The sequence below is a fragment of the Orbicella franksi genome, chromosome 12 (assembly GCF_964199315.1).
Source record: "Orbicella franksi chromosome 12, jaOrbFran1.1, whole genome shotgun sequence".
NCBI classification, from domain to species: domain Eukaryota; kingdom Metazoa; phylum Cnidaria; class Anthozoa; order Scleractinia; family Merulinidae; genus Orbicella; species Orbicella franksi.
In genome coordinates, this window is record NC_138156.1 from 19,252,435 (window position 1) to 19,276,179 (window position 23,745).

The 23,745-nt window shown below is 40.3% G+C and overlaps 2 protein-coding genes across 2 annotated transcripts in view; one reads left to right on the plus strand and one right to left on the minus strand.

Annotated features, from left to right (window-relative positions):
- LOC145464403 (18S rRNA (guanine-N(7))-methyltransferase-like) overlaps positions 1-23,745 on the minus strand; it is a 127,743-nt gene that overhangs the window by 43,439 nt on the left and 60,559 nt on the right. The gene's annotated exons all lie outside the window — the stretch shown is intronic.
- LOC145464366 (unconventional myosin-XVIIIa-like) overlaps positions 1-23,745 on the plus strand; it is a 41,521-nt gene that overhangs the window by 13,749 nt on the left and 4,027 nt on the right. Inside the window, exons 12-34 of the mRNA XM_081448227.1 lie at positions 31-163; positions 955-1,114; positions 1,797-1,935; positions 2,306-2,510; positions 5,239-5,339; positions 6,376-6,441; positions 9,114-9,242; positions 9,651-9,740; positions 9,970-10,023; positions 10,662-10,751; positions 13,566-13,685; positions 16,318-16,462; positions 17,592-17,719; positions 18,044-18,198; positions 18,697-18,820; positions 19,419-19,514; positions 20,074-20,175; positions 21,043-21,153; positions 21,294-21,353; positions 21,661-21,804; positions 21,961-22,011; positions 22,817-22,930; positions 23,495-23,611. Coding sequence (XP_081304353.1) covers positions 31-163; positions 955-1,114; positions 1,797-1,935; positions 2,306-2,510; positions 5,239-5,339; positions 6,376-6,441; positions 9,114-9,242; positions 9,651-9,740; positions 9,970-10,023; positions 10,662-10,751; positions 13,566-13,685; positions 16,318-16,462; positions 17,592-17,719; positions 18,044-18,198; positions 18,697-18,820; positions 19,419-19,514; positions 20,074-20,175; positions 21,043-21,153; positions 21,294-21,353; positions 21,661-21,804; positions 21,961-22,011; positions 22,817-22,930; positions 23,495-23,611 — 2,634 coding nt within the window. The remainder of the gene's footprint in view (positions 1-30; positions 164-954; positions 1,115-1,796; positions 1,936-2,305; positions 2,511-5,238; positions 5,340-6,375; positions 6,442-9,113; positions 9,243-9,650; positions 9,741-9,969; positions 10,024-10,661; positions 10,752-13,565; positions 13,686-16,317; positions 16,463-17,591; positions 17,720-18,043; positions 18,199-18,696; positions 18,821-19,418; positions 19,515-20,073; positions 20,176-21,042; positions 21,154-21,293; positions 21,354-21,660; positions 21,805-21,960; positions 22,012-22,816; positions 22,931-23,494; positions 23,612-23,745) is intronic.

A 23,745-nucleotide genomic window follows, 5' to 3' on the forward strand; every position in this document is an offset into this window, starting at 1 on the left:
ACTTCTCTTTGTGCATCTGTGTTTGTTTAGACACGAGGTTCTACTTTAGACCTGAAGAGTGAACAGAAAGGCTTGCTGTGGATCTTGGATGAGGAATCAATCTTTCCAGGAGCGAATGACAGCAGTTTTTTGGCTCGGCTTTATGTGCACCACTGTAACGAAAGTAAGTATCCCCGTTCGTTGTTATCAAGTGTGGTCCACAGTACTTCAGGTTCTTCTCAGAATGGCTGTATTAAGAAGTAGGATATTTGCGGACTGCAAATAACCACTAAAACGAGCATTTCTTGTTGAAGAATGCCGTCATTTGGATTACGGTACGGTAAATTTCGTCGAGGAAAAAGCAATTTGTAAACTAGAAATATAGTTTTTTAAAACTGTTCTTTAGATTTGGATGACAGTCAGCTGTTAGAATAATTGAATATGCTCATATGGCAACTGTCCAGTGTTGAAGTTGATATGTGGAACTCACTACCGTTAGTGGTTCGAATATCGCCGAATGTGCATGCTTTTAGATGTTAGAGATGTTTTAAGGACATTGTGGCTTTGATGATGTATAATATATTCGATAGATTTTATACTTAATAGAGGTGGTTTGTGTTGTTTGGGGTTCCAACCTTTAACGGACTATCCTTATGGCTTCTTTGTAATTTTATTTTATTCTCATTATTGGTTTTGTCATTTTCTTTCTTTCTTCTACATGTTTATCATTAAATTGTAATAAATTAAACTGTAAAAAAGTGAAAAGCTCCCTATGCTGCAGTGCTCGATAGTCTGGCGTCCTTCTTGGTGTAGAAGACACAGGACACGTCACAATAGAACACCGCCTCACAAACCTATTTTCATTGTACATGTATTCCTCGTTCTTTTGTGTTCTACCGTTTTACGTGAACTGTGTCTTGTATACCAAGTTTTTTTTGCGCGCTAACATTGTTCCTTATATCCTTATTCCAACAGAGGACACATGGGTGAGACAGGGACCTCTCAAAGACACGTTTTACATCAACCATTGCCAAGGCAACCTGCCTGTCTTGTACAATGCACGAGGCTGGCTGAAAGTGGCCAGGGAGCATGCTACTGTTAAACAGGCTCATCCAATACTGGCAGAGTCCTCAAAGTAAGTTATGCTCCATTTCTATAAAGATTAATGCGCCTGCAGACCTTTGAATCCCTTGCTCGAATAGGTCATTTCCGAGTTGCTGGTACCTCTGTTTCAAAACGAGTCCTCGTGCGAAACCATTCTGACGAAAATGTGTTTCGTCTACAAGTTCATTTTCGTGCAAATCGACTTATTTTCATATGAATGGTTTTGTACGAGGCCTCCTCTTGAAACAGATGCACAAGGTAGCTTCGAAATGGCCTATCGATAAAGACTCTTTGCCAGCCTTTTCGAGCGAGTTCTGCGTCCTCCGTTCAGTTTTCGTTCGAGGTTGCTAAGAAACCATGACGATAAGCTGGCAAGGTAGCTTTCGTTGTATACTCGAGAGTGCTCGTACACTTTTCGGATTGGTTAGTAAGAATCGTAAGCATTTCGGGTACTTAACAAGGTGACTTGCTGACCCAAGTGTGAGATTTCTCTTACTTAGTAATTGCTTCGATAAGAGAGGTTTCGCTCTCATTGTTTAACCTTGATAAACAAAAGTTACAGAGAAGTTGGGAAATAAGTTTCTTAAGACAGAGAAAGAAAAGCACAAAACAGAAAATTGACCAGAACAAATTGCACAGAAGGGTTGAGTGATATTTGTAAAGAGGAATTATTTTCTCGAGGTTTTTAAAAAGTGCGTTGTTCTGTTCTCTAGATCTTACTTGAAAGACATGTTTTCACGACATCGTTCGGCCGCCGAAGGCGTCACTCGGTCCCGGAGCCTAAAAAAGACGCTGAACACACCCACGGCGATCAAGAAGAACTCACACTGCTTACAGCTCATATACCAAGTGGTGAGTCCACGTAATATGATGCTAATGTCTGACAAAAATTTTAATCCAAAACGATTAGAATTTGATTATCACTAAGCCGGAAAAGCTTTCTTTATGTTTAAACCATCTCATTAATACTCAGCATGCAATAAGCTCCTCTTTATCGCGCAAATTAAGCTTCAAATCACTGCAGGATAGTTTTGAATTAAGATTGTTAAAAGTCTTACCCAATTTTTTGCACTGACACCCGTTCTGTGTAGCTTTTTCACCTGTCTTCCCCGTCCGCCATTTATTTTACGTGTAAATAAACGATCAAACGTGCGATCAAACATTCTTTTATGGGCTAAAAGAATGCCTGATCGGTGAGCGCGGGGTATTTGTTTCATTTCAGGACACCATTTTGGACGCCATTCGAAAGACCAAGGTCAACTTCGTGCGCTGTATTCTCCCCGTGGAAACCGCTGGCCAGTTTGACAGCGTTGATGGCGAGCCCGTGAGTAGGACTGGGAAGGAGGTGTCGTCAATGAATGTACCGCTGATCAGACATCAACTCAGGTCCGCAGAAATGCTCGATGCTGTCAGGATACACCGGCAAGGTGGGTTGACTGTGACACTTAGAATTAATACCTCTTCGTATTGTAGCCGTTATCCTCCAGAATAGTAAACGATCTGGCAAAGAAGCGGGCGTTTCCGAGTTGTTTTCTGTTTCTTTTAAGGGGAGTCCTTTATTTGGGCGTTACCGCATTCTAACTGTTTCTTCACGGGTTTTATGCAAATGTTTTTCGAAACTGTTGTCAGGGAACTCTGCACTTCGGGAAACACATGCTGTTACAGACGTCATGTGGTCTTAAAAGCATTCACAATGTGGATGCTTCGCACTGCAACTTCTCTACCTAACCCGTTGGCCCACTAAAAGCAAATTTCAACAGAACAAGATGGTCCATGTTCGCCTAACTTTTTGGAACGGGCGTGCCCGTTCACTCTTTTTATAGAAACAGGGAATTACTTGCATTCGATGAACCGGTTTGCGCTCGAACCACTGCGGAAGATTCCGTCTGCTTGTTTCAATTGTTTTCCGTAGAGCGCCTTTTAATGTGTCGTACAGGGCGAATGATTAATGATCCAGCTTATCTGAGTTCATCTAAAGCGGTATTCAGGCGTTAAAGATGGATTGGGAGTGGTAGTTTCTACGTGATCACCAGCGATTACTGAAGTGCGGAGATTTTAATTATTAGTCAGAATTTCCATTTGTAAGGGAGGAAGGACGACGGATATTTTTAAATAGACTACCCCCACAACAAGAGCATTTTAATGGTCATTTTTGTGTTCATCTGATAAACTAAAACTCTCAACCTTCGTAATATCTTCATTTTCCCTTTAAGAATAATCCAAAAATGCGCACGATTTCCTGGATCCTTCCGCTACCAACCTATAATAGCAATTAAGGTTGCATGAAACCTCAAAGAGATAACGGACCGAATGGTCTGGACAATTAGAACGTTTGAAAAACTTGTGTATATAACGGATATTCCCTTAACTTGTTATATGCCTTATAAATCTCTCTAAGAGTCGTGTTTCTCCATGTCTTGAAAACAAATTCTTGAAGTGGGCCGTGCACAGAATATTGTTCAATCTCGGTGCGGATTTCTAATTTCCTTGCCATATGAAAGAAGCCGGCATTTGTAAGTGACATGAGCATCAATAATATTTTAAATTGGTTAACACGGACGCTTCAGCTCTTTAAACTGCAGGTGACGTTTCGGTGTTCTATTTTTTGAGTATTTTACTCTTTTGTCATGGTTGTAACTCTTGTAGAAACAGCAGCGGTCGTGTTAAAATGTTAAAACTTCTGCTTTTAGCGAATTTCGAGCCAAAAACAGTAGTTAGAGATAAGTTCCGTTTGTATGCGCTAAAAATAGTCGCCCACGCACTCAAGCGCTGACTTGTCTCTTGCGGATGAGCCCGTGCACGTACAACGGAAAGGCGGACTCGACGGACAACGAACGAGGTTACTGCTTCAGAAACTCGTGTCGCTCACTCCTCTTCGCTTAAGCCGGTGCATAACGTGTCCAAAACTCGGTCGCGGTAGGTCAACTGAGCGGTGCGAGCCAGGGGTGCGAGGAACAAAGCTCGAATTCAAAGGGGAAGCGATATCTTTTCTTTTGTGATGTAAGTCACGCCGATTCTTTGTCATCTTTTGTAAGTAGATTTACAGGTTCAACCATTTGATTTTCTCTTTTATTTTCTGGGGTGACGAAAATATAATTTCTCCCTAGAGCGTCATTGCATTGTCAGACCTGCAAGTGTCGAAAATAGCGAAAATACAGTGACATTGTTTTGATGTGTCGCCCAATTCTTAGAACAAACATTGAAGGAAATTTATAGCGTGTAGTTAGGAGAATCAGTAACTCAAGAATGCGAAATAGAAGAAGTTGAACACAACTGCGTGATTTACGACGAGTTTCGTATTCTTTGATAGCACCCTTAGAATTGATTTCACCATTTCTGTTATGTTAACATAGTTTAGAACACGACAATGTTCAATAAAACAATGCAGTGCTAAATATAATTAAAGGTTAGTTTAAAATGCAAATTTATAATTTCGGTGTCAAACATGTGAACTTAAATAATAGTGCCTCTAGATTTTAAAAGTTCGCTCATTTTTTAGTTTTTTCGAAGCTTAACCCGATTAGAGGAGATGAAGAAACGAAAATCGGGGTCATGTTTGTTCATTTGCTGTCCTTTTATGTTATGTGGAGGAATTTGAGCCTTTCTCGTACAGCTTTACGGTGTGCAGTGTCGACTAGGAGGTTTTTTTTTTGCAAGTTTGTAGATCTACGCTGTTTACGTTGTTGCCAATTTATTGCAAAACGAATTGATTTCAGAGTATGTTTTGACAATTTGCGATGATTTCAAGGTTGTTTGCACCCGAATCAAGTATTCATAGCTATTCGTCTGTGACGGAAACCGCAGAGCCTTTTGAGGACCTTGGATGCTTTTCATAGCCGGTCGGAAGCTCGGTCATTTTGTCCAGAAATATTATTTTTATTCAACGTCTGCACGAAACAACACCTCTTCTGCGCTATCGTCAAGATGCCTTCTAGCACTGAAGTTGTTTTCAGGGAAGCCTTCGTCCTGAAATCTAGCGTTTTAAAGTTCGAATACGGTATTTAGTCAGTAACTTTAACATTTGTCTCTGCTAGAAGTTGCCTTTTACCGGTAGTGTGTTGCGGTTGACGGCATATATTGTTCTTTACCACATTGCAATTCATCAAATAGGTCGATGTTGCTTCTTGTTTGATGGTCCATGTTGTTGTTCCATAGGCTTTCCTGAGCATATGCCATTTGGCGAGTTCAGGCGTAGGTTTGATATCCTCGCTGCTAGTCAGTTCAGGAACACCGGCCCTGTCTTGGACGAGAAGAAAGTAAGTTGAAATTTTTTGTGTTTGTTTGTTTTATGAGATCAAGTGCATTGTCCATTTAAAATTAAGTTCCTCGAGTGTACAAGTGTAAAATCTTGGTTTTTTAGCCTGTTTACAATAAAATTTAACAAAACATTTCACGGTTTACTACGTTAAGAAATTTATTCAAGTATTGCTGCCTAGTTTCCATAATTGTCAAGTGTTCTTTTTTCAGACGATATATTGGATTGTTGTTACAAATATTTATTTGTCCACAACCGCACTAGCGTGGACTATTGACAGATCCTTGAAATTGAAATCAAATAATCGGCTTTAGTTTTACAGCCAGATCATCTCTACCTCCTGACATCCAAGCTCTTGCTCCTTGCATTGCTGAAATGTTTTCTTTGAGAAAGAATGGGGGTAGGGGGTGTTGAATTCACTGGAAGGTCGACAATGCTTGTGTGAAGTGTACTCCAGTTTATGATAAGCCCGGGGGTACTCCTCGAAAAATTGGGTGGGGGTGTGCGGCCCGCTTCTCAAAACCCTTGTCCTATCTAAGATCAAAATATGCGATTTTCTACCCTATTTCTGGCTTGACCAAAAATTCAATATTCTATTTATGACCTGACCCTTACATCAATACCCTGTTTCAGACCTGCGTTATAATTAGTACCCTAGTTCAGACCGATGTTAAGGGCATTTTGAAGGCCTTTTGTTGATGGTCTTATTGATGATGATGAAAAAGTAGCTTCTTTTAAGAAATTATATCCAATTCAAGACTAGAGTGCAAAAAACTCGCCGTATTTGAGGCCGAAATGGCCAAAATTGATACCCTCTTTATGACCAAAACGGCTAAAATACCATATACGCTTTGGAGCTGCACATAGCTATATAACCCATATAGGGAAGTACCTCCCCTCCGGGAGATAAGACGACCTACATGGTGTGATGTTCAATCCTTGCTTTATATTGTATTGTTTACAAAATGCCTTCAGTGAGCAGCAATGTTGGCTCGGTTGTTGGTGACCAATTGTTTAAAATGTCTTTTTGTTCTCAGGCGGTGGAGACACTGTTGGACCACCTTGAACTCGATAAAAGAAGTTATCGTCTTGGTCTGAGCCAGGTAAGACAAAATCTAAAGATGCGTTTGTTTAGGAGGGGGGAGTTTGCTTTTAACAACAAAGTGTATCTCGAGAAATGTGTTGGTAATGGCTCAGTTATGAGCCAAGCATCTCGGAAAAAGAATTGTGTGTGCGCTCTCTCAACAGGGGCTGAAACTATGAGATCTTTACCACTGAGCTACAGGTGACAAGTGTGAGCTAGGCCACACACATACCTATGTTCAGATATGTTAAACATTCAAGGTTTAAATAATTACCATCATTCCTTATCTTTTTTTTTTTGTTTCATCGCTCTTACCACCCCTTCCGTGCACCCCTGTTTCTCCCTCTCCCTCCCCTCCCTTTTAACCTGAAGTACTTAAATGGCTTTTGAAGGAACCCATCGAAGTGCACAGAATTTAGGAAAAGTGTTAGAGACGAACCGTTAACCAACTGGGGCGGGTAGAACTGAAAACAAAAACTTCTGCGAGCATTGTACCATCCTAAAAAAGTACTGATGCGAGACCCCCTGAAAAGCCCCGCAGAGCATAAAAAACAAAGCTGACGTAATTGTCACCGTGTTAAAAAGTTATTGTTCAAGGGTACGGTTGTTTAAAATCGTGGAAAGCCGCGCCCGGCAGATAAAATTTCGAAGCCGTTACAAATTGATATTATTTTGAACTGTTCGTATTATGCGTATCAGCATGAAATCACCTGTTTTCCAGCCTGTAACATTGCAATAACAGGACGGGCTCCAGCAGAGTTTTATTCTTATGGCTTGGCTTAATCCTTTTCTTTGTACGACGCTTTTGTTGTTTACAATGCGTTAAGTCAAGATTAGATTGTTATTTTTCTGTGAGCAAAGAGTTTCTGCCGACAGTGAGATTATAAACGCATTTGACGATCGACCTGTTTTGAAAGACAGTTCGTGCCGTTTGGGCTCGTGCCTGTTTAATCGCTTTTTTACTGAAAATTTGGACATTGAAGGTAACAAAGGTTTGTGGTCATTTGTAATTATTTACGTACTGTTGAATTTGTTGACATAAGTTGCTTGATTGGAGTTTCAAGCCTACCATTATTTACTTAATTTTCATTCGTTCTGGCCTCGTTTTGTCGATCGTTTCCAAACCTTTCGCTCGGAATGGACATTTTTAGTCTTTTATTGCCTTCTCGTCTTTTTTGTCTATTTCTGCGAGCCGTCATTTCATGTGTTTGCGATGATTTCGCGGCCATGTTCAATCGGTTTGTTTACAAAGTTAATCAAACTTGTGTCGGTCCACAAGCGATGTGTGAAATGAATTGGCTGCTTAAAATCTCATTCTTGCAGAAGTTGGCTTTATTTGAGTCAGCTAAGAATTAAACCGGCCATCTTCTTAGACATCAACACTTGTTTGACAGTGTCCTTGACTGTTCACGCAACAAAAGAGAACTTATTTATTGATCAATCGATTAATTCAAGTCAACTTAATCGTTAAATTACAATTTATTTGATGTCTTGTGGTGTAGTGGATAAATGTCGAGTGAACTGCGTACGAATTTCTGTCGTCGACTTCTGATCAAGATGAAAGACCATTGTCTTTGGTTTATCGCAAATCCTTCGTCTCGACAATGATTATATTAAAGCACATAGCCGCGAGGATGCTAAGCTCTCCGTGTTATGAAGAGTCTTTTGGGCTTTATCTCTCCAATGTGTTCGATGAAGCGAGCTACGCCGTTACTGAACTTTGTGTGCACCGAAGGCCTCTTATATACGCCTCTTGTGAATGCCTTCTCTGTACTAAATATTCTTTGTCACGGTGTAACTTCAAGTCTAGCCCGTTTTGCTCTGTCGAAGATGCAGACAATCAGGATTAGTTGCTAGAGTGCTTGATTGTCAATGCGGGCTTTAGTATGAGAAGGTCAATTTAAAAACAAACAAACAAACCAATGGTGTGTTGTCAGAAGAGTCGGCAAGGATCGAGACTCTGGTGTTCAAACGAAAAGACTTTTTTCAGATTCTTGAAGTAATAAAGGGATTATCTGTTCACGTATTCAGCAGAGCTCAAATTCTGATTTCTCTTTGGCCTTCAGCTGTTCGCCTCTCTTTCTATAGAAGGCAGGCTTAGAGAACGTAGGCCCGTCCCTCGAAACTTTGTTGTCAATTTAGCACTGAATTTAGCAGAATGAATCCAAGTCCGTCTCAGTCTTTCCCATTTTTTAGCCATTCATGTAGATTTTGGATTGCTGTTACCTCTTTGTCGACGTCCTATCTTAGTAAACAATTTTTATGAGATAACACAACCTAACCAATCAGAGTGAACGGGTGGGTTTTGCAACCAATCAGTAACAAGATGACTTGACGCCATGCGTTCGTTTTCCCGCGCTTAGCAAGATTCACCTGTTTTCGTTTTGTGTTTTGATTCCTCCACCATGTATTTCTACGTTTGTTATAATTTTGGTGTAGGTTTTACAAACGTTCGAAGGTAGACATCTTTTGCTTTCATCTGGTTGGTTTTTGCTGAAAAAAGGTGTCTTCCTTATGTCCTAACGGTCGCTTCAAGTAATCTTATCATTGTTGCTGTAATACTTATGTTTTTGAGGTTAGCGGAGTCGTGTTGAAAACACATGATAATGTCCCCAGAATTTTCTCTCTTTAAAGCAATGTATTTTTTATTCCTCGAGCTAAGGTAACTGTGGTTTGTATTTTTTTTATCAGATCTTCTTCCGTGCTGGAACTCTCGCTCAGTTGGAGGACGCCAGAGACGAGAAGACAACTGGCACTATAGTAGAACTACAGGCTTTCTGTCGGGGATTCTTAGCGAGAAGAAACTATAAAAAACTACAGGTAAGCTTCCATTTGTACTGAATCCCACGTTCAGCATAGATTGGACACATTGGACACGATGTAGCTCAATATTTGGTTCCCAAAACTCGTGCACGTGCGCAAACTTAGCCAGTTGGAAGGAGACTGTTTTTCTCAACTCTTTCCTTGCTTTCCATTGGTTATAGGTTTTCCCGCGCTTTCGTCAGTTTTAGGTATTTACCCGCGCTTGGCATATGTTACAGGTTTTCCGGCGCTTGCAACTGGCTAGGTATTTTCCCGCCCTTAGAGACGGTTACATGTTTCCCGCTCTTGCCGATGGTTGGACGTTTTCCCGCGCTTTTTGGTGGTGGTTTCCTTCTTTGCGTGCTCCCAGTGGTTACATCGTTTAAAGTAATAACAACACTTCACACTGTTTTTGTTTGCCCTTAGGTTCAGTGTACAGCTATCCGTTGCATTCAAAAGAACATCAGGTTTTTCCTGGCAGTTAACAACTGGCCCTGGTGGAGATTATATACCAAGGTATCAGATAGGTGAAGTTATTTCAAAAGTCTCCCTTGCAATAATCTGATTTTCTTTGCAGGTCATTTATTCTTTCCAATTCTTTTAGTTGAAAGTAGTAATTCACTGACTTGGCTTTAGTTACGAGGTCACTTGGTTGCTGGTTTATTTGCGCAAAAACAAGTTATTTCTCTAAACACCCGTTTGTCCCCATAACCTGTTTTTTTTTTTTTTGTATGATCTGGGGCAGGTTCTTCCGTTGTTAGATGTTCATCGAACCGAGGAAGAACTCAAGAGCAAGTCGGTAAGGATGATGTTAACATGAAAACGCTTCAAATGTTTTCCGTCCACGCTACGCCGGAGGAATTTTAAAGCGCAACCTTAACCGGTCATTTTGGATTTGTGTTTGAGGAAAACTCGGTCAGGGAAATTCCATGATTATCGTGACGCTATCGGTTTCGAAAAGCTGGTTTTCAGAATGTCTTCCATTCACACGAAAACGCAAAGCGGGCGTTTTCAAATTCATTCGGCTTGAAGAGCGTTTTCAAGAAGCTCCGTTTTCGTGACAGATTTTTATGGACAGTAGGCCTAACTGTAGAAATAAAGCTGCGCTTTCAAATTTCTCCGGCGTAGTGTGGACGAGGCCAAAGATACAAGATGTAAAATGGCCATGGCACACCAATTGCATGCATTTCCCGCCCTCTGAGTCACCAATTCTATGCCTTTCCCGCGCTTGGCATGGATTGCGTGCGCGTGTGTTTTTTTGGTCGAGTTTTGATTGGTTCATTGCGTCATTTATGTTGTTATGATTGGCTAACTGTGTAACTCTGGTTTTGTTTTTACCATAGTCACTTGAAGACCATTCTGCTGTCGCTCGCTCGCTAATATGACTTTCGTTGAAGGCAACATGATGCCATTTAATTGATTTTTTTTCTTTTCTAGGGAGAGGTCGACACTTTGAAATTAAAATTAGCAAGACTAGAACGAGAAAAGAAAGAATTAGAGGAAGCGAACGAGAAACTTCAACAAAAGGTACATATGACGAGTTATACATCCATACAGTACAGTGTAGAACCCCGAAAGAACCTACAACCCGGTATAAATTTAAGCAAATTGACCATCGTATCTGAGAATTACCTTATATATGTAAAGTAAAGTAAAGTAAAATATTATTTAAACAGGGTAGTCCGTTCAGCTCAAAGGCTGGTATCCATAGGGGCCCTGTAGAGCTTGACGTTACTTCAAACGGCAAACGACAAAAATGAAACTCTTGCCGTCTGTCTTCAGCTGTCTGTACAGTAGAGTGAAAATATTTGTATTTGCGGTGAATAGTAGAAGACATTTTTCTATTTTTGTGTGATTTATTTAAGGATTACAGGAAAAGAATAAAAAATCAGAGGTAATCTTTGCCGTCTGCCGTAGACGTTATACTTAAACTCTCTTGTAACATCAGGTTAAAAATACAAAATTTATTTACACAGATGAAAACTTTACAACTATACGTTGAAAACTATAACTACTTGTATGAGTCGAAACGAAATAACTAGTTAGGAATGTAGAGTTTTTTAATATTTGTAAAAGGAATATTTGACTACATTGTCTTAAGGGATATTGAATATTTCAATTTATCAAGCTCAATATTTTATTGTCTGAGCCGCGGTTTTCTCGTCACGAGAATGTTTCAGTGATAATTGCCTTCTTGCCGCTGTGTCAGTTCCCAGTACAATCATGAACAGTGTTTTACAGTCAACTTAAGAAGTTTGTCTTTCAGTGCTTGTTTATTTGTTCCTGTGTGGTCTGCTTGAAACCTTGTACTATTGATCCCAGACGTCTGTTGAAATGGCTTTTATTTCAGGCCGTTGCACGCACCACTGGTTTCATTCACGGATACCAAAAATTGATCACGTTATCACGAATTTTATGATCGTGTGATGAGTGAATCTCCTGCCGTCGGGGAAGGTGCTTCACAGTTTGTTTGCAAGTTTGTTACGTTTCGCACTTTGTAGCAACTGAAGATACAAATCAAGATATGTTACAGAGAAGAGTGCGAACGATGGAAAATCCATTGCAGGGGTAAGATTTGCCTCGAACTTGATACTTTTGAGGAATTTGCTACAGCGGTGCTGCAAACTGTAGCCAAGAGATGTTTGTCATCACGTGATCACTTTTTTCAATCCGCGGCTGCAACCAACGGTACGTGCAACGGCCTGAAAAAAAGCCATTTCAACAGACGTCTGGGATCAATAGTGACAACATTACTGTGATCGCATGCTCACAACAAATCCTGATTTAATTTTAAGTGACCTCTTTATAGCCTTTATAGAAATATTAATTCTCCTTGCTCACTGACACTCAATGCTTGTCATCCAGTTATGAGAATTTCGTGGTAGATCAAGACAGTAGCCCTGGTGTATGAGTTTCCTTATTCTCACCACCTGCCTGGTTGACATTGCAATTGTAGCTGAAAGAGAAATTAGATTTTCATTTGTTCTTGATTCGGATATTTTTCCAACAAACTTTCTCCTAGAAAGGATAATAAATGGTTTAACATTTCAGCTTTTTGAAACTTATCACATGACATGTTTCTCAGATGTTTACTTCTGTTAATGCATTTTCGTTAAAGAAAAAACAAATTGAAGGCAGGCTAGTTCCCATCCTTGTTATCTTCATGTTTTAAAAAGTAACAAAATCCTTCAATTTTTGTGTAAGAAAATTTGACAGCAATGTTATTATTTCCTTTCAGTAACGACGTTTTAAATCGTCTAAATAAAATCACTGTTTTTTCCATCTTCAAATGAATTGCTATTGAAACGAATTTGAATATTTTTCATCTACAAACTGTTGTTCTGTCAAACATTTGTCTTCGAGGATAATGGATTAACTGAAACCTACCTCTCTAGACCTACACAGCTTGATTGAAGAGTGCATATCAATTTTCTTCCAAAAAAATTAAAAAAATAGGACGTTACCTTACGTGATATGCAGGGAATGTTTCATCAGTGTCATTTGTCTTAATGAAGCGATGTCAAGAATGAAGCAACTGAAATTATTCAGTTTCTTCTTTTGCAATCAGTCTCAAACTTCTCAAATCTTTACCACGCATCCTCATCTTTCCACTTTATTCTTTCCTCCTAAATGTTTTTCTACCGAATTGAACTATTTCTTTAAGGTTTTCTTCTATTTGAAGACGGTCCTGTTTCATCCTAAAACATTTCTTGTCTACATCGTGACAAAACTCCTTTCAAAGAGGGGCTTGTAAAATTGGTCATATCTTTAAATTAATCGATTTTTAATCAGGTAATTAATTCCCAAATTAGTCAAGGTCTCACTTCTCTACACAATATTGTTACACTGTCAAACAGATCCTGGATGACTCGTGAAAAAAAAAATCATTAACCAAAGGATATCGAGTTGATATACTACTAATTTCTCTAAACTAACTTCTAAAGAAATGAAAGACAATTGGTAAGGAGAATTGCTATCTCCAGCTTGCAACTGAAAACTATCATCTGGATCTTTACATGTGACACATTTGGTTGTATTTGACTTTTGGTCTCGGTCAGTGTTGTGTTTCATTTCCACAGTACTTAGGAATAACATTTACATATAGTGCATTCGTTGTTGGCATTCTTGAAATACTCCATGCGGGGAGGAAAATTAGTCTGCGTCGAATAAATCGTCTTCGTTTTAGTTCAATTAGCACAAGTTGTTTTCACTCCGGGATTCGAGGAGATGTTATTGAAGGTGTAGAATTATCGACGAGATTATGAGGGTCTGTAAGCGTAGTTTTGTACTGAGCCTAGCTGTTTGTACACTGCATTTGATAACGTTTGGAATTTTCCACAGGTAACCGAACTATCAGCGGCTCTTGCCGACGAAAGAGAAACCGCCAGCCATGCCAGTGAAATGCTTGAAGGCGAATCAATGGAGAGAATGAGATTGGAACGGCAAATGCAGGAACTACAGGTTAATAGTTTGCAATTGAAACGATAGACTGAACTCGCTGACTGCAACTCCGTAACAGTGAGCAAGCCCTGTCGACCAAATGTTTCTCTCATTGTGATTGTTAAGGGTAATGTTTTTGACAATAATGATATACTTAAATGCAATATAAACACTTGAATGAACTTCCTTTGCGGTGTTCCGCAGAACTGTTGTTTTATCCGAGGCATCCAGCGTTGGGTTTTCCTGGCACACTCCTGCCTTCTCTATCGCCAACAAATTGGTTGAATCACGAACTTATGTTAACGTTAGACCCCTTGTCTTATCATGTTTAACAGGCATTGATAAGGAAATGATCTGGATAATGGACTCTGTCCCCCTGTCCCTTTTCGGGCTCAAAATGCTAAAAGATAACTGCAATTATCTAAGATCTGATCGTTAATCCCGTTAAACCACGATTTTATTGAATGCTATTGATGAAAGAAGCGATTTTTCTGATAAAGTGATGTGATAGATAACAGTATTGGGGATTTGGGAGCTGGCCCACTGGAGATTTGACACCACATTTTCGTGGTTCGTGGTTTCAGAATCCTCACAACTGATATTTGTCAATTAATCTGGTTTCTGGTGTGCAATGTGGGAATTCAATAACTTAATTACTCTCACGTTCAGTTTTTGACCTCAGCTTATTTGGCACCAGGGTTGTTTGCTATGTGTTATGATTTCCCCAGTGATGTATGTGTCAGGGGAATTCCTTCTGTTAACGTAGGAATGCTTGATTTGCGGTGCAAAAAAAACTTCCCTGAAAAAACGAAAGACAATTTTGAGACTTTTGAATAGCGTGACTTGTGTTAGACGATCGCGTGACATGATCGCGTGACGGGTGAAATCTCGATAGCCCCGTCCGGGTGTCTGGAGCCGGTTATAAGGCGATTACGGTACATAAAGTTCATTTCCGGTTCCCATAAATGACAAGTACTTTCGCGGAAACTGTTTTTCTTTTCATCAGGAAAGAAATTCCAGTTTATTAAGCTTTCATTGTTTCGTCGTTCTGACGTGAAATTTCAGCGGGAGTTATCTTGAGTCCATCCTGTTTGAACGACATGATTTATTAGCTTGTCCAAAGAAAACAAAATCGGATAACTTTGTGATCTGACCCTGTTAAGATTTCCGGTGTTTTTTATGAGTACTTTACGTAAATCCTTTCAGACAAAATCCTGACCGTGAGAACTCGGGTTTGAGATTGAAAGAAACACGCAAGCCTCCTAAAGGTCGGGCTGAAAAAAAAATAGTCTCCGGGAAAATTTGGCGTTTCTGTAGTGTAACAAGACAGGTGTATACTTGCACGGTTTGTCGCGACATCGCTCAGAAACACGCGGCGTTTGCCTGGTCACGCGAGGTTATTGGCCAAAAATCTGTAAGAAGTCGAAGGAACTGAATCTGTGTTGGGTAATTTACGGATCGCATTTGGAAGTAGGAAGCAGCTTACTCCGACAAGATGATTACTGTATGGAGTGTTGGAAAGGTGAATCGCTTTTCTTCGTGCTGCGGAGATTAGTGGAATTGCTCAATTCTATTTTCATATTCATAACCTTGAGCTGTTTCGTTTGTGTTTTCGATGGCAAATGCAAAAAGCCTTTTACTACATGTTAATTCAATGCCTGATTTTAGTAGGCCTGGTGTTGACGTTCGAGGGAACTGAAGATTGCCTTAATTGTGGCTGAGAAAGAACATGCTTCGCAATCGAATGAATCGAATGCGTCTTCTAAGGAGGTCCTCCAGAACGGGTCTGGGGCCCGTTTCTCGAAAGCTCCGGAAACTTTTCGGGTCCGTAAAGCCATTTTTACTAGTAGTTCATCTCTATCTAAAAACGGAGACGTGTATACGCCTGAAACTTCTTGTATGAAGGGAACTTCTGCTCATATTAAGAATATGTAAATAAAACAGCTCTGTAATCGCAAGGTTCGAAATTTTGTTATGGCTTTCCGGGGGCCTGTTTCTCGAAAGCACCGGAAACTTTTCGGGTCCGTTAAGCCATAGCAAAATCTCGAACCTTACGATTACCGAGCTGTTTTATTCACATATTCTTAATATGAAGAGAGGTTTCCTTTATACAAGAAGTTTCAGACGTATACACTTCACCGTCTTTAGATACAGATGAACTAAAATGGCTTTACGGGCCAGAAAAGTTTCCGGGTCTTTCGAGAAACGGGCCCCGGCTCATTTTGCACGAAGTGATTGATAAACTGTTTGGTTTTTAACTTGGTTTCTGTCGATGAAAACAAGCTTGCTTGACTAAGAACAGATTTCTGTTACTGGGCATTCGTTGGCTAAGACGGTTTTCAAGAAAGGCGATGAAAATTAAACTAAAATAAACCGCAAATTGACTAATGTTTATTTAAGTATTCGTGTTTTCTGTGTAAGCAGCACCTTGACTGAACTCACATCAAAAACTACGCGACGTATTCAAATCTTAAAACGTTTTCAAGTGTTGAAGGAAATTGTCGAATCTTAGGTTTGCCGCATGTCATTCATTTTTTGTTCATATACACCACTGAATTCTCTCAAGAAATACCGTAAGAAACTTAAGGCAACGTGTATTGAGAATTAATATGTTGAACTTAGGATTTAAAGGCTGGTGTTTGTGTTGTTATAGGAGTCCCTGGAGGACGTGAAGAAGAGAAAGGACAAGCTGGAAGTAGAACTTCTCGAAGCGAGAGCTCTGAGTGTGTCTGCTACGAGAAATGTCGAGAGACTAGAGAGATACGAAGGCGAAGGAGCTTCCGAAGACGAGGAAGAAGGTAAATTAAGATCGGGTTGGCTTGGAATTGTTCGGAGGAGAAAGGTAAATTAAGATCGGGTTGGCTTGGAATTGTTCGGAGGAGAAAGGTAAATTAAGATCGGGTTGGCTCGCAATTGTTCGGAGGAGAAAGGTAAATTAAGATCGGGTTGGCTTGGAATTGTTCGGAGGAGAGAGGTAAATTAAGATCGGGTTGGCTCGCAGTTGTTCAGAGGAGAAAGGTAAATTAAGATCGGGTTGGCTCGCAATTGTTCGGAGGAGAAAGGTAAATTACGATCGGGTTGGCTCGGAATTGCTCGGACAGTTGGGCTGTTAACCTGCGGGGAGCAGGGATTGCGCGTGATTAGAGCGTTCGCCTCCCACCAATTCCATTACGGCCCCGTGCCATATGTGGGTTGAGTTTGTTGTTGGTTCTCGCCTTGCTCCGAGGGTTTTTCTCTGGTTTTCCTCCCTCCACAAAAACCAACATCTCCAAATTCCAATTTGAGCAGGATAGAGGACCTGGATGAAAACCAGCTAAGGCTGATGTGGCTTCCTCTCTAAATATTGTTATTTATTTCATTTATTTTACCGTGACTGTAATATTTTCACTCTCGAGGCAAGAGACTGAGCCCACGGTTTCGGTGCTCAGGGGCGTTGATAAGCAACATAAAGTCTCTCAACTGGTATTTTCTGTTTTAAAAGCACACAATTCTGATGCGTTTCCCTCTGTCTTTTACACTAAAAGTAAACGTTTTAAAGCAGACTGGCCGGTCTGTCATGAATAGTGTGTCTGATGGGATAATATTACTTCGAAAAGCTCCGACTGAAACTTCCAATTTCCCATAATTCATTTTGTTTGCCCCCCAAATTTTGCGTAAACTATTGTTGTGAAATGCTCTTGGGAGGTCTGCATATTCCCAAGAGTATTTCACAACAATAATTTATGCAAAATTTGGGGGCAAACAGAGTGAATTATGGGGAAATGAAAAATAGAGAATTTGTTCTACCCGGACTAAAAGGAATAAGTCTAAATGATTTTGTTGATCCCTTGCTTTCTAAGTCTGTAACAATTACTGGAATTCTCGGAGTAGTATTTATCAATAGTCAGTTTTACAATGAGGGATGCTTTTAATGTTCTGTTGCTGCAGAGTCGTTTTATCGCGAGAGATACATTCAGGCGTCTAAAGAACATGAACAGCTCAGGAAGAAATTGCAAAGTCAGGCCGAGCAAGAGATAGAACAGCTCACCAGTCAGAAACGACTGCTGGAAAGAAAGGTAAATACGACAATTATCACACGACTTGCACACGTGATGTTATAGAAAATTGGCCCTTGCTTCACTGAAGCAGGGCTTCAGTTGACGGATATTTTATGACCGGCACGAACTGGTTCTGACAGAGCCAGGTAAATTAAGGTCAATAATGACAATGTGATAACTCACGTATTGATTGGGCAGGGGGATCGTTGTTAAATATTTTCCAGTTTGGCCCTCTGGTTTAGGCCGCGCATCTGAAGTCTGCGATGCCATTGAGTGATTACTGTAAGCACTGTTCCTCAGAGGTGTTTAAATAATGTTCATCTACGATTGTGTTTGATTTAGTTGACAGAAGAGAAAACCGAAAACGAAGAAATGCAGCGACAGGCCCTGAACATGAAGAAGAAGACATCTCGGGTTCAATCAGAAATGGAAGATTTAAAACTACTGCTGGAGGAAGAACAAAGTAGAAATGCCGAACTGGAGAAGAAACAGAGAAGGTAGAAAGATTTTAACGTATCGTGTCACTTTACAAAGTAAAAATTCTAAGATAAGTTTATCGACGAAAGATATCGCGTGTACAAGGGTTTTGGCCTTCTCTTTGTCACGCAACGCTACGCTCTTGGGAGAGGGACAGAACTGGACTATAGGGGAAATTGCGTCCGTCGGAGTCCCGTCTTGCAAATAAGAAAGCCGGCTGTTTTAAACATGCGCTGCTTACCAACACGACGCGTAATAGTTATGACGACAATTTGACGCGACCATTTTCGCAGAGATGGTGCTCCTTTCTGATTGGATAATTAGGATCAGAAGTTCTTCGGGTTTTCCGAAGATTTTTAAGGGAAACGGCACTTTTTTGAATCGTGGAAATTGGATAAGCCAAGAAGACGACAAATTAAAACAACGCGAAATAGTTAATTACATGAAGATGTGCTGTGAAAAGAACAGTGCGTTGGTCGTTCGCTATCAGTTTACCAATTGTTTTGTTGCATTTTCAGGTTTGACTCGGAGATTCAACGCGCCAAAGATGAACTGAGCCACGAGCGAACTTTGAAAGATAAAATCAACAGGGAAAAAGAGAAAGCCCTGACAGAAAAATACCAACTGGAACATGATTTGGCGGTAAGTTTTGGCAAGGTGGCAACGCGTTCCCCTTTACAGAGGAAAAGAAGACCTTTCCGTTTTAGGGACTGCAATTGTTTCACAATTTAATTCGAAGCGGCGTGGCCTAGTGGTTTTAGGGGCTGGATTTGTAATCCGGAGGTCCCAGTTTCAAATCCTCCCTTTTGTCATTGGACGGATTTGTGTTTGATGGTCCCAAATTCAGCTCCTCCACCCTTTTCAAATAACCAGCTTGTCAACCTCCCAAAAGTTGGAATTTTTAACAAGTTTCTGTTCAATTTCAGGCAATATTTGTTTGATTATTTCAGTGTCTCCAATTAGCGCAGCAGTGCTAAACACTTGGTGAAGTGATTTATTTGCAAAGATTCTTCACGAGAACAGCGAAATAAAAAAGAGAGGGATATAAAATGAACTAGACTTCCTGTTCACCGTTGCTAACGACTTAAATGAACGAAGAAGGTTTTATTACTTTGTCAGCGGAAGTTTAAGTTACTGGCAAAGCAGAGGTACACAGCAGTTTCCTACAAAACAGTTACTATTAAATCTTTTTCTAGTGATTGATATCGTTATAACCTGTTATGTAATTGTTTATGTTTAGGAAACGCAAGAAGAATTGGAGAAGACGAAAAAAGAACTGGAAAAGATTGAGGGCGATATAAACGATATCACCAAACAAGGGCTACAAGGAGGAGATGTGAGTGAAATATAATACTTGCTTACTCGTGGTACTATTTCCTAATTTGACTTGGTTCACTGTTGGCCGGAGATATCAGATTTATTTACCCGTGTTCAACCAGGTTTGCAACCTGTGTACATCCGCCCCCCGCCCTCAAAAAAAAAAAAAAATTCCCTCCCCGATTTTTTTGAGGGCAGGGGGCGGATGTATACAGGCTACCAGGGTTGGTGAAATACGAGTCTTCTTAGCAGTGGTCCTGTTTATTAACTTGACTAGCGTTAGTGAAATGTGAGACTTGTTTACTGCTGGTAGCATTTGAAGTAAAAGAAAGGGCGGAATTAATTTATGCAATAGATTTTACTGTTCTGCTCTTGATTAATCACTGGTAACAGTATTTCTGATAAATTTACTAATGCCAAAACTTCTAGGAGAAAAAAAATGGCAATAAATAAAATCACTTCTATCCTCCCCTAAGAATGTCTAAACTCTTTTACTTCGTCCGTCTTCGGTTTTGTCCGGCCTCATTCGCTTCGGAAAGCCGTAGGGCCTTACAGTCTTCTTGTTCGGTTGTTTCCAGGTTGTTGCATTGAAGAAAACCATCAGAGAACTGGAACAGAAAGTTCAGGATCAAGAAGAAGAACTTGACGATCAAGCAGGACAGATCCAAATGCTTGATCAGGTATTATCATAATGACAGACCAATAATATACCGTGAATTAGCATAAATCTACCAGCGTTCTGCCACGAATGTCATTCTCTTATTGGGAACGCTACTCACTATCTGTTCTGTTGCAGATAGCGAGTAGCCTAGCAGTGTGCGGTTGTTAACTAAACGAAAGCCGCTTCTTGCGTTTTCCAAGTGTCTGTGAGAGGATTTCGACTAAGTTTTGAACGACTTGTAGATTTGTGTAGGTAATCAAATGATTTCGAGTGAAATTTGGAATGAATAAGGACAAGCAAATTCGTCAAAGACTAAAAACATTGCACGAGCTCGTAGGGCGGGTGCATTTTGTAGTCTATGAGTTATTTGTTTTGTGTGGGTGTACATTCATAGAAAAATCGAGCTACCAGTGGTGCTATGGCGCGAAACCGCTGCAATCGCCAAAGGACGCGGCAGATTTTGGTGGGAAACTGACACCGTCGCGTTAGACTTGGAAAATGGAGATTAGAATAATGTGATAGAAAGAGAAACCACTTCGTAACTCACCAGCGATTAAAAACCCCAGAGAATACAAACTGCAGTTAGTAACATTTATACTCTTAAAACAATCTAGCAAAATTACAGATTAAAAGGATTATTGTCGTTTAAATTCGGCCAGTTAAGGTGAATAGCGCTAATATGCCGAAGAGAATCAGAGCAGAATAATTATTATTACGTAACTATTATGTCCGAGCAGAATCTCAAGCAGAGGCCAGTATAATATGCAATGTAGTTAATTTTTGCGAGCTTTGCTCGTGAAGAAATAGGCCATGTGGCTAAAGCTTAGGTTGCGTTCCAATCGGACTACGGCTGAAGACATCATGGCTTTATTTTTTTTTTGTCCAGGCCAAGCTTCGTTTAGAGATGGCCGCCGAACATGACAAACATATGGTGCACAAGGATTTGGAGGCAAAAGACGAGGAAATGGAACAGCTCAGATATAACATGCAGAAAAAGGTTAATCCTTCAATTTTTTTAACGGGGTTTGTTTTGTACCTTTCTTTTCTTTCTTTCTTAATTGCTGAAGTAGACTCAACTGTTAACGTAGTGAGCATTATTGCAACCGTATACTGACAGGTCTTTCTTTGAAATTGCAGATCAAGCAACTCGAGGCACAGTTAGAAGACGAATACCAGGAGAAAACCGCAGCTGTTAAGGTAGGCACGGACTGTTACTGTTGAGAAAATGATTTTCCATTTGATTGCATCCATTTAGCATCTTTGTCGAGCTCCGTAGTGGCTTACGTAAGGTGCTGCGTCATGGATGGCCTATCATGCAACATTTTCAATTTCTTGTTTCCGTAATTCGTCTCAATCCTTCCTCAAACTTATCCATCCTGATTCCATTTTGACTTAATGTTATTTCTTTGTTGTTTTTCTAACTAAGTGTACTGTAATTTTGGAATTTCCTTTCCGCTTGAAGATAAAGACTCGATTCCTTTGTGTATTGTTATTTTTCTCTCAGTCCAAACGGGAAGTCGACAGACGACTCGAGGAACTCCGCGATCATTACGAACGAGGCGACGCCGAGACCGAGAGGAAACTGAGACGAGAACTGAAGAAGACCAAAGCTCTTCTGAGGGATGCTCAGGCGGTTATTGAAACTCAGGTCAGTGGTCATCCGCACTCTACCCCCCTTAGTCTTAGTCATCTCCCGTGGTGTCTTCTTGAAAGCTAGAGGTTTCCTTAACTTGATGGCTTTGTCTTCGTTGCTTAACTTGTCTAGTAGTGTCAGAGCTAAGCTAATTTTCTTTTTTGTTCTCAGTCCCAAAAGCTTCCAAAAGAAAGAAACCAGATGAAGGCTTTGAAAAACCAGGTAAGCTAATTATGGGTTCAGGTTTCATAATAGGGAGTTTAAGAAAACCACGACGGCAACGGCAACGCGACTGTCGTTAAACAAAAGGTTTAATGAGCAGAGCAATAGCTGTGCACGTGCGTTATAATTCTTGGTACATTTCTTTGCCGTCCTCTGCAAAACAACAACGTGAAATGACCAAAGTGTGTATTGTTCGTAGAACGGGAACCACGACGGCTAATTTTTTAATTTTTATTTCAAATGTTTCGCCTTGTCCCGGATTCAGTTTCGTGATAGTTTTGACACTAAGAAACAAAGGAAAATGACTTTAGAGTGTCTCGAGATTCTTGGGTAAGATATAAAATCATTTTTTAACCGACGTTGTCCTCGGCGTCGCGTCCTGGTTTCTTAAACTCCCTAATGAATAGTCTCCGTCGCAGCCGTGAGGTCTTCGCGCAACGAGATATTGTACTTCTGTTGACAAATAGGACTCCGAGCCCAGCAAGTCTGTAGTAATACTGAATGAGAGAGGTAATATTTTCCCGTCTATGCCCTTACTAGACTGACCTCAGTTTGTTTAAAAATTTCGTTAAGAATCTTCTCTTGACGAGTTACGAGTATTGCAAAACACGGTAAATTACGTACGTTCAATGAATAGCTAAAATGCAGAGAATAAACCCCCGCCTCCTCTGTCGGCCCAGTAAGTTTACTCTTTAAGACATTTGGAATCAATCAAGGAAACCATTATTAGATATCAAGGAGGACCGTTGAATGGTATTCTGTCGCAGGGTGCATGATTTTAACCTTCAGTTCGTGTCATTTACAGCTTGAAGACGCGGAATTTGCTGCTCAGTCCGCTCTGAAGAGCAAGAAAAAACTTGAAGAGGACGTGGCCGATCTACAGAGTCAACTGGATATTTTGTCCAAGTCCAAGAAAGAGGTAACTCAGACCTCACCTGCTAAGTTAAAAGGGTTCTATCATGAGCATCCCTTAAACACGTCAATAAGCCAAAAGACTTTGAAATCAATAGAAACGTGTGGCTTTACTGCAAAAGGGGTATTATCGTACGTTACGCATTCACGAGTTTTGGATCGAAAAATTGGAAAAATCGGGCAGACATATGTTATGGCAAATTTGCATAAAACTAATTGCAGTGGTTTCATTGAGGGCCGGGCACCAGGCATATTGACCGGTTGCGAGGATGATTTTGCCCGCCTGGTTTAACCTTCTAGGAAAAGGTTTTTCTTATAAAGAAATCTAGTTGCCCGCCTGTGAAAACCAGTTGCCCTTCTGTTGAAAATGTTAATGAAATCCCTGTAGTTTAGTCCACCTTAGATGATAAAAGAAAAACTCGTCTTGGTCTTAGATGCATCTCGTGAACGAGCGAAGCTACTTAGTCGTTGTTTTGACCAAAAATGTAGTAAAATCCCTGTGATTGTTCCCCTTATTAATTACGAAATTTCACGGTCATTTTATTGATCTTCTAACTGTTTTGGTTTGTAGCTTGAGACAAAGTACATGACGACGCTTAAGGAGAACTCTGAACTGCAAGGTAAAGTAGACGAAGACGAAGACGACATTGATTCACTGACGGAGAAGAACAGACAACTTGTCAAACAGGTTTGTGTTGTCTCAAAATTTATTTCCTTGACTCTGATTCTTTGTCCGTCCCTCGTTCTGTCTTCAGTTTCAGTTCGTTCAAACTCTCTTGTTTGCAAAAATCGAAAGTTCATTTCTTTTCTCTTGTTTTTCCT